The sequence below is a fragment of the Symphodus melops genome (assembly GCF_947650265.1).
Source record: "Symphodus melops genome assembly, chromosome: 17".
NCBI classification, from domain to species: Eukaryota; Metazoa; Chordata; class Actinopteri; order Labriformes; family Labridae; genus Symphodus; species Symphodus melops.
Genome location: NC_136707.1, coordinates 20,922,693 through 20,932,663, shown reverse-complemented (window position 1 = coordinate 20,932,663; position 9,971 = coordinate 20,922,693). Strand labels below are relative to the sequence as shown.

The following is a 9,971-nucleotide window of genomic DNA, read 5'->3' as shown; positions in this document are numbered from 1 at the left end:
AAACTACGTTTCACAAGAATTCATCTCAGGCGCTTTTAATTTGTAATCTTACTTCCGTTTTCTACTTAGTTGAATCGCTAACTTGACGAAACATCTCCATACCAATCCCCCTAAATTTCGCCGCTTCCGGAATGTAAAACAGCATTTTTATTTCTCACATAAACTGGGATTTTTTTCTCATGTGGCATCAAGGCACCACTACGCTTTATATTAGTGAAAATTATTTTTCACATCCAGTGAAGCCTTTCCTGAACATCATCCGAGCCTTTTTCATCACGGTGACGTTTTAAAGGTCACAGGCAAAAGCTCGCATGCAGTTGGCTCTCCATCATCAGGACCAGAGCTGGAGTCAGAGCATCACATCACGACGCTGCTGGAGGATTCACCGCTCCCATCATCAAAACCTGTTTCCATTACACAATAGATTACTCCTTTCTCCAATAGAACGAACAACTGTGTGATGCCAATTGTTTTTAAAAGAGGAAATTAAAGGATAAGAAATTATCTACAAGCATTGTTTTTTTTCTTTTTTAATCAGTTATATTTAATTACAAGGTATTTAATCCCCTCCTTAATTTTTTTTTTTTTTTCAGTCTCAGAATAACAAAGTCGGGAACCATTTCAGGGTCTGCAGGTGCAGGAGGGGAAATAGAGGTAAAAATAGAAGTGATTAACTCTTCAACATTGCAATAAACTTTATTAAAAAAACATATAGACATCATTGAACATACAAAAAGTTAAAGTTTTTACAATGACATAAATGGATATAAAAGATATAAAAATGAGATTCTGTAGCAGAGAGCTTCAAAGGTTGATCAGGATGATGGCTGTTCAACATCATCTTACTTTTTAAAAAGCTGCTCTTAACAAATCACCACCATCCAAAGGCTGAGCAGGAAAAGCTGGCAGGAAGAAATATGCAGCTGTTCTCTTTAACAGTGCAATCAGCAAAGGTTTTTGGGTAATGAAGTTCAGTGTATCAGAGAGCCCATTGGACTGTGAAGACCTTTGTCATGGGTAAGGCCAGGCCGCTCACTGTCAGGACCTGGGGGGGGAAATGGCACAGAGAGAGTAAACAGTGGGTGTGATGAGTTACAGAGGATTATAAACACAGGTTTTACCAACTTTTGATGTGCTGATTCAACACACAAACTCATCTGCAGAACACCTTCATGACCTCTGAGGTAAAACGTTGACTCAAGTTTTTTTTTTTTTCAAGTTTTTTTTGTGTCCCTGCTTCTCAGCGTCCTGATGTGCCCTGCTAAGTGTGCAGTATTGCTGCTCCTTTATTAAAACACCTTGTGTCTATTGTCCTGTCACTCACCTGCTCAGGGACTACAGTAGGAAAGGAGCCATGATGGCTAATCTGGCACATTACAGAAATGTCATGAATGTGCAGTTTAAGTTGTATGAATAAATAAATAAAGTCATACTAGACTCACCTTGGTGTCCGTGCGGTAGGTGAAATCTCTAACTTTGTCCCCGTTAGCTAAAACATAAAGAGGTGGTGAGGGCACCCCGAATACGCGAAGCCCTCCTAATACCAGACCGTCCAGGGCGCCATTCAGCCTGATAGGATCACTCACCACCTGAGACTGAACAACAAATGTCAAGTTCTTAACTTCAACCTTTAAAAGGATCATTTTTTGTATACATGGCCTCGTCAGCTTTTCCAGTTCTGGTGTCATTTGTTTTTGCCTATCAACAGTTAAGTTAGCAGTCACGTTTGTCCAGAGTGACATACATATCAGGGAGTACAACACCACCTACCTGTCCAACAGTGAAAATAATATAACAATAATTCCCCATTTCAAAGGTGTCAAGGCTTTCCCCGTCGTCCCAGAACAAGTCTCCCCGGGCCCAGCCGCCTGCCGAGAGAGCCGCCGTCAGGAAGAAAGGCTTCCTGCGAGAGGCTGTGGTTGTCAGAGCAGACTCCTTCATAAGAGGATCAAAGAAGCACGACGAAATCAAAACACAGCTTCAGCTGCTTTTAAACTTTCAGATGTCATCAATAAGAGTGCAACACAACCTGATGCAAACATCTGATCAAAGGCATCCGTGTCAAACAAAATAATCCATAAAAAAGCTGCTGCGAACCCGAACCTTGTTTTTTAACATGACCTCCATTTCACTGTCTCTTTAAATCTGTCATGCTTATCAAAGAAAACCTTACCGATTTTATTAATTAAGAGAGTAATCTGCAACATTTCAGAATAAGAGCCTTTTACAAACATGGTAGAGTGTATTTTTGCATGATGTGTGACCTTAAACGTGCTTTAGGTAACCAGAAGTAGAAATTAGGAACTACGAGAAATATTTGTTTCACCTTTTTCAATTGTCTGTTTGGCACTCGCAAAATATTCTATTAAAAATTAATCTAGAAAATGTTGTCTCCCCTGACGACACAGAAAAAAAGGGTGGTTTCGAGTTTCTGCAGAGGAGACAAGCTCACCTGCTGAGGGATAATGTGTCCCTCCCTCACGTGGACGTTGATGGTGTCCAGAGGAGCTGAGAGGAGCAGGTACTGACCCTTACTGTAGAAAGGCCGACCCTAGAGAGCAAGACCAGACCTCATCATGTGTCAGCACAGAAAGCTTCAGACATTCTGGCCTTCAACAGCAAACAAACATAAAACGGACTGAGCGATTGTGGGTGGAGCGACTCACATCGAGCAGGCTGTACCAGGTTCCAGGAGGCAGGTAAGCTGCCAGCTCTTCTGCCCCCTGTTCTAAAACGGGGCTGATGAGAAGTGAACTCCCCCACAGGAACTGGCGGTCTATAGTCTGACTGTTTGGATCGGACGCAAACCTGCAACAGATTGATATACACGGAGCAGAAAGTAAAGCATGTGGTCGTAATAAGTTCCTTTTGGTGGAACAGATCCTAGCTTTCAGTCAACAGCTGAAAACTGGAGGACGATAAGAGCTTAAGAACTGACGCTGAACACACTGTGAGCTGCTAATGTAGCATCTCATTAGATCAGGTTGATGTGTCCCTTTTTGATTTTAATTTTTTAAAATTATTTTTTTTTTCTTGTAAACTAAGCACGCTTCATTATCGAGTAAAGTTGTGCATCTCTTGCATTGGAAGGTTACGTACAGAGGTAACCGTGCTCAGGCCCGGCTTCTACTGGAGCAGTCTGAATGCACGCCAGCGGGGAAATGGGGGACAATCGTCCTGAAGCATGTGCACGGGATAGCTTAGCCCAGTGTGAGTGCGCCCTTACATGTCACTGTTTATAACAGAGGCAGTTTATCCTCTGCAAGATCTGACCCTTAAAAAAATACACATGTAAAGTAGACCCACTTCTTGTAGCTACACTTCTCTACTGGGAGGTCAATACGTGTGCGACGTCACATGGCAGCTATGAATAGAGGACAGAGATAAGGAAAGAGGACACGCACTCCATGAAGAGCGGCCTGGCCACAGTCTCAGCAGAAGAGTGTGCGTGATGGAAGAGTGTGTAGAGGAACGGGAGGAGGGAGTAACGGAGGTTCAGCGCACTCCGCATGGCTGCCTGGGCCTTCTGCCCAAACACATACGGCTCCTGAGGCTGAGGGACACAGAAGCAGAGACACAAACACACTATGAGAAGGTATAGAGTTACCTGGATTCATAATACATGAAACAGATGGCCGCTCTCGAAGCTGTGGATGCAACATGCAGGGCAGAACCCGAGAAAAACAAACAGGCAGTGACTCTGTCTTACAGCGTTCGGCTTGTCATTGTGGTTCCTCATAAACGGGTAGAAAGCCCCGAGCTGCATCCATCGTACACACAACTCCTCGCTGGTGTTGCCTTCAAAGCCACAGATGTCCGCGCCCACAAGAGGCACCCCGAACAAGCTGAACTGCAGGACCGCTGAGGGGGGAAGCGGTCAGTATGCAACGATCAAAAGTTATTTTATTTTAATCCAAATAGGCCTAAATTATCAAAAGGGTTTCAACATGTTCCTATTTCATCTTACATTCATTCCACAGCATGTTTCCCACAAGTATGAATTCAGATTTGAATGTTGGACTTTGGTGCAAAACTGGATTTACATAAATCGTGGGGGAATTTAGTTGTTCAATATTCAAATATCTAATTTAAGACTAAATATTATTATTATCATGAATTATAAACCACGTCTCCTCACCAGGGATAGAGTATCGAAGCTGCTCCCAGTCACTCCTGACGTCTCCTGTCCACACTCCAGAGAAGCGTCCGATGCCGGGGAAGGAGGAGCGAGACAGGACGAAGGGTCTTTTCCCTCGTATCTTTACAAGTGCACTGAGGATGGCAGCAAATCACAGGTTTAATACAGTATATATTATCTATAATAATCAATTTATTAATTACTCCAGTATTTCCAACACAGGAAGAAATTGAAGTTGGCAAAAAGTCGATGTTTTACATTTTAACAGCCCAACATATCTAGAGCAACAGAACGAGTGTGACCTGTGCGTGGCAGAAGCTTCGGTCAGTCCGTACATGTTGTGGAGGTTGTAATGTGTGGACAACTTCTGCTGAGCCGACATGCAAAGAGTTTTAGAGTTCAGCTGGCCTCCAATCACCCCTGTTGGTGCAACAATCAGAGAGACACGGGCTTGAACTTAATGCAACATTTAGTAACATGAAGTGACTATTATCTATTACATTACCTTTATGAACTTCATTATATCCATACATGTGAAATCAGAGGCGGGAACTTAGAAAGTAGAATTACTTTGGTAATTCTGCGTTTGGAAAGAATCTGTGTTTTAGTTAAAAATGTAATTTTGGAGCCCTGGTGACTGTGTGATAAATGTGCACGCCTCATGTACAAACTAGTCCTCGTTAAATTCGGAGGGTGTGCACAACCAATGCTCCAAACTACCCCAGTATATGCAAGGCTGTCATGGGTTCGCGTACGTACAGTTTAAAGGACGTGTACGCAAAATTTGTTTTGTTTGTACATCTTTTATTTTGATGATGTGCAGACTTACTGGGCGTGAAGGGCGGCTTCTCCAGATCAGTGTCGGGACAGCCTTCCACTGAGCCTTGTACAAAACTGGACGGTTCATTCATATCCTGGATACAGCGTTGGAGAAAGACAACAAATGACACATCATTCTTTATTTGACTCGAAGGTGTGAGCAAACTAAGCACACAGATACAGAGTCATGTGTCTCTTTCAGGCTTGAGAACCCGACACACCTGATCTGGTATTCTGAATCTAATCTAAATAAGAAGTGTGTGTTTGTTCATGCTCACAATCCACAAACCATCCACAGGGACTTTAGAATGGAAATCCCTGATGCAGTCCTCCCACCAGAGTCTCGTCTCGGGGTTGGTGAAGTCGGGGAACGCTGTCTGGCCCGGCCAGACCTACAAACACAACACAGGAATGATCACTAACATCATGCACTCACACTGACATCAGTAAGAAGATAAACATGTAGCGTGTTCCTAATGGGACACAGGGGCAAACATATGTCCATAGAAAACTCTAACCTTCCCGATGAGGATTTGTCCTGTAGCATTTTTAATGAAGACGTCACGTTTCACTCCATCATCAAAAGGGGGGTACGTTCCTGGGGGGCTCGTGCTGCTGATGCCCGGATCCTTGTGCAAAAACCAAAACAAGACACAAGACTCAGTCACAAGTTACAACAGTTTGACTGCCATCTACTGGACAAACACTGGTAATGTCTTCTTGTGCTCATTTATAGAACAATGCTTTTCTGTAACATGAAGTGTCACATTTTTCCTTTTTGAATCAAAAGCTCACATATGTCCTTCAAAAGAATTTGTGTGTTGGATAATTTAAACTTCAATGTCCCACCAGGATGAGGATGTACTTCATGCCTCTCTTGTGAAAGTCCTGCACCATCTCTGGGAGGTCTGCAAATCGCCAGCGGTCAAATGTGAAGACCCTACGCTTCTCTGCGTAGTCCAGATCATTCCACTGAACATCCTGCAGGAGGAGAGTCAGGAATAGAATCTCAGAAAGAGAAGAGTGAATTCATGTGGAGTAGATCATGATGTCCGCTGTATCTCTTGTTTCCACCTCTATCTTTGTCTCCTGGAGTCAACACTTATTAGGATTAAAAATTAAGTCATTTACAACATTTTTGACATACTTTTTTTTTTTGCTCTTTTAGGCCAAGATCTCTGGGTAAATGAATTCTGAAATAAAACCTCTGTGGTTTTCATAAGAAATAGACACATAGAACGTGCACATCTTAACTACAAACAACCTGTGAGCTTCATCTATAGAACTTAATCTGACAGAGCTACTATGTACTGTATTTACCATGGGAAATTTGGCATCATGCATCCGTTGTGCCACATGCCGCGTTGTATTAGCAGTCGTGTAACCCCAGCGACACAAGTGAAACCCTAGTGACCAGTATGGAGGCATCATGGGATAACCTGCAAACAGATAATCCAAAACATTTCAAAGCACATATTTCTTATGCTGGGTTGAATGTTGCTCTTACTACCTGCTGATATGTAACAGAGTGATAACCCTTAAAATACATACCAATGACCTGCAGGTATTGTCGTAAAACACTTTGAGGGTCAGGTCCCAAGAAAATCCACATGTCCAGAATTCCACCGGTAGCCACCCAGGTGAGAGCGGGAGTGGGCTGCAACATCACCTCTGCAACGACAGATTTTAAAATATCTTAATTTAGGTGTTTATTTAAAGCATCATAATGTTCAGGGTGTGTAGGTGAAATAAAGAGTGTGTGTCTTATGTGATAGCTTCGTACCAATTGCATTGCTGTTGAGAAGGAAAACTCCATGTGCTAAGCCATCCTCCTCCTGTACCATGTAGAACGGGTGGGAGCCATAGAGGTTAGCGTCAGCCTGTGGATATGTTCAAAGATACACTTTGAAGGAATGAATGGGAAGATGTTTAATATGATAAAAGCTGCTGTTCAGGGACGACAGGACTTCAAATGGTGACGTTTTTTTGGCTTATGGCCCCTTTTAATCAAAGCAATGACTGCTGTTTATCCCTCCTTTTTTGCATCAGGATTTCAGCTAAGCAATGTCTCTCCCTCCTTAGATTTATTGAAAACAAAAATGCTTTGAGCCGCTTACACGACCCTGCTTGGATCAGAAAAAAGAAAAAACTCTTCGCAAATCTTTGCCCACATTTTATGAATCCATATCCATGGTTTGCAAATTCTGAGTGTGCATGATTTATAATCCATGCTCACTCATTTGCAATCAATGCAATAATTTCCTGCAAATTTGTGTGCACCATTTATGGAACCGTTTACAAAACTGTTGGCATGCTTTACAAATCCATCAGCACACATTTTAAATCCCTGGGCACAATTTAGGAAACTGTGTGCACAAAATGTGTAAAACAGGGGTACAACTTTCTTCTTTCTTTACCTTTCCTGTTTCTTTACTCAAAGGCCCAACGAGGGACAAGCGTTGGAAATTAGCAATAGCTATATTTATGGATTTGCAAACAGATTTATTTCTTGGGCTCGGTAGAGACCAGACATGTTTAGAGATAAATAAAAGGTCTGGAGTAAGATAATAGACTCACATGAGGTGCCATGTCTCGGTTCCAGAGAGTCAGAGAAGTCCAGTTCAGATCCAGGACGAGGGGGGTGTAATGCTCTCCCAGGCCAGACACAAGGGAGGAGGCCAGTGATGTGGACAGCTGCAGGTACTGGTCAGCATACAGCAGTGGAGCGACTGTGGTGTTCATACTGTTGATGATGAGTAAGAAGGAGAAAGTCAGCATGCCACAGACCATTTCATACATCTGTGTTAGCATGAAGTTAAAGACTTGTACAATAAAATAGGATGTCTGATACTTTAAAGGTGACGTCATTTGACTACATGAGGTATGGCACTGTATTACCTGTACAATCTATTGCAATCCACTGACACAGCTCTGCTCTACATTCTTCCTCAAAGATGGTAGTCATCATTTTGTTAAAACTCTCCGTGAGAGGAATATTGATCGAACATACGTGTTTTCTGCTTGGATTGTCTCAAGCAGTGTTTGACTCGATTGCATTATATTCAAAGTAGTTTCTTATATTCATTTGTTGTCATGTTTGTAAATTGAAACATCTTCTTAACATACTTGGACTTTATGCAGCCCAGTTTAGAAAACACTTTGATGCACGTGCAACGTCTGCCGTTTAAAGTGTTTATATGTAACTGTGGATCATACAGACTGTGGCACATCTTGTTCTACATTAATATACGTTGTGATGAAGTATTCAAAGAAACCACTATAGTATCTCCATGACAGCAGGAATAATCTCAGAGATACTCACATCACTCTTCCGTTGGATTTTCGTTGCACTATGAAGCCGAATGGCTCAGACTGATATTCAGCCGTGTACAGAGCATCCTGTGCATCCGATCTGTTGTGAGGAACATCGACTGGAAGATGAACTTCATACCGCTGAGATGATGGGTCCTTTAGCTTGGGAAAAAAAGATTAGCAGCACTTCCTTAATAATTATATACATGGAATTAGAGCTGCAAGAATTAAATCAAAGAAGCAGCCAATTCATTGAAAGACATTTAAACATTCATTTTGATTATCACTTAATCGTTTTAGTTACTTTTAAAGCTAAATTGACAGCCACTGGATACGTCCAGCTTTTAAAGATGGAGTTTCTGATTTTTGTAACTTAACCTGAAATCGATAGTATCTAAAAGTACAACAAATACATAATTTCTTGCAGGGGTTTGCCTGCAAGAAATTATTACACAATATTGGATGCCTTGTTTGTCCCCATGGTATAAAAGTAAGTTTCTTCACTGAGTGTAGTGTATCAACATTGTTTGATTCAATAGAATGATATCAAAGTTTAAAATTCTGGCATCAGAATATAGTTGACTCACAGTGAGGCGTAAGCAGCCTGCAGCCTCCTCTATCACCTCCAGTTGTAGCGTGGAGATCTCTCTGGGGAGGTAAGATGGGGTGTCACGGGTGAGGGTGGCAGCCTGGCCCCGTGTGGTGGGACTGAAGGGACCCATTTTATAGCCAGGGTATAAACTGGGGTAAAAGCACCAAGGTGGTCCTGCAGAGGCAGGCAGGGGGGCGTAGCAGCATCCTCTGTCTTCACACTCTGTCTGGCTGAGAAGCTTGTCCCTAGCACAGTCAAAGCGACTCTCTGGGACCATGGTGCATCGATCATCTCTGGAAGTGTCAGTCTCTTTAGTGGTCTTCTCCACCACTCTGCTTTGTGCTCTTACTGTATCAGCACTAACACGTCTGTCATGTGCTGTGGTTTTATTCTGCGTGGTATAAACTGATCTCACCAGTCTGGTGTTGTGGGTGCAGATCTGGTTCATGTAGAAACATGTAAACAAACCAAAGGCGAGGAGCACAGCTGTAGTGACGTAAGACAGCATCACCATACCCTGCTTACAGCCTTTTATTCTGTAATGCAAGCTTTATTTCCCTTCACACAGATTAACAGCTGCGTGGGAGCACGGCAGAAAACAAGGCGTGTGTTACAAACAGACTAAATACCAAGAAAAAGATCGACGGGCTTCCGTCTGCTCTAGTTTTACAAAGAGGAAGCAAACACAACCCCTTCAACGGGCGCTGCCATATTGCGCATGCGGGTCTGTCTTTTTTTTTTTTTTTAAATATAAACTTTATTAGTATATCACAACAACAATTCAGAGAAATTCAACACGCCCAATACCACCTATATCGTTTTTGTTTTTATGAAATGGACGTCTTTAACACTTTCCAGACATATTTGTATAATTTATAAAGTTAGGGAATACAATTAAATACATTAGGGGTGGGACTTAAATGCGTTAATTCTGATTAATTACAAAAAAGAATGCGTAATCAAAGTTTGCCTCATAAACAGCACAGAACTGTTTGTCATTGCTCCATGCTAGCTACGTGCGAGCTCTGCCACAAGTAGAAACAAGAAGCGTCTGAAGCCTAAACTCGATCAAATCACTGTCTTCAGGACCAAAATTAGTAATTCAACGTC

At 42.2% G+C, this 9,971-nt stretch overlaps 2 protein-coding genes across 2 annotated transcripts in view; one reads left to right on the top strand and one right to left on the bottom strand.

Annotated features, from left to right (window-relative positions):
• grid2ipa (glutamate receptor, ionotropic, delta 2 (Grid2) interacting protein, a) overlaps positions 1 to 9,971 on the top strand; it is a 198,286-nt gene that overhangs the window by 149,929 nt on the left and 38,386 nt on the right. The gene's annotated exons all lie outside the window — the stretch shown is intronic.
• Positions 671 to 9,554, bottom strand: gaa (alpha glucosidase). The gene is made up of 19 exons (XM_079365942.1): positions 8,857 to 9,554; positions 8,280 to 8,431; positions 7,535 to 7,700; positions 6,741 to 6,837; positions 6,509 to 6,628; positions 6,278 to 6,396; positions 5,807 to 5,938; positions 5,476 to 5,586; positions 5,236 to 5,349; positions 4,968 to 5,052; positions 4,441 to 4,558; positions 4,139 to 4,272; positions 3,710 to 3,861; positions 3,405 to 3,553; positions 2,667 to 2,808; positions 2,453 to 2,551; positions 1,771 to 1,935; positions 1,443 to 1,595; positions 671 to 1,045 (listed from the first exon to the last, which is right to left on the bottom strand). The coding sequence occupies exons 1-19, from the start codon at positions 9,373 to 9,375 to the stop codon at positions 980 to 982; spliced, it is 2,793 nt and encodes a 930-aa protein (XP_079222068.1). The 5' UTR covers positions 9,376 to 9,554; the 3' UTR covers positions 671 to 979.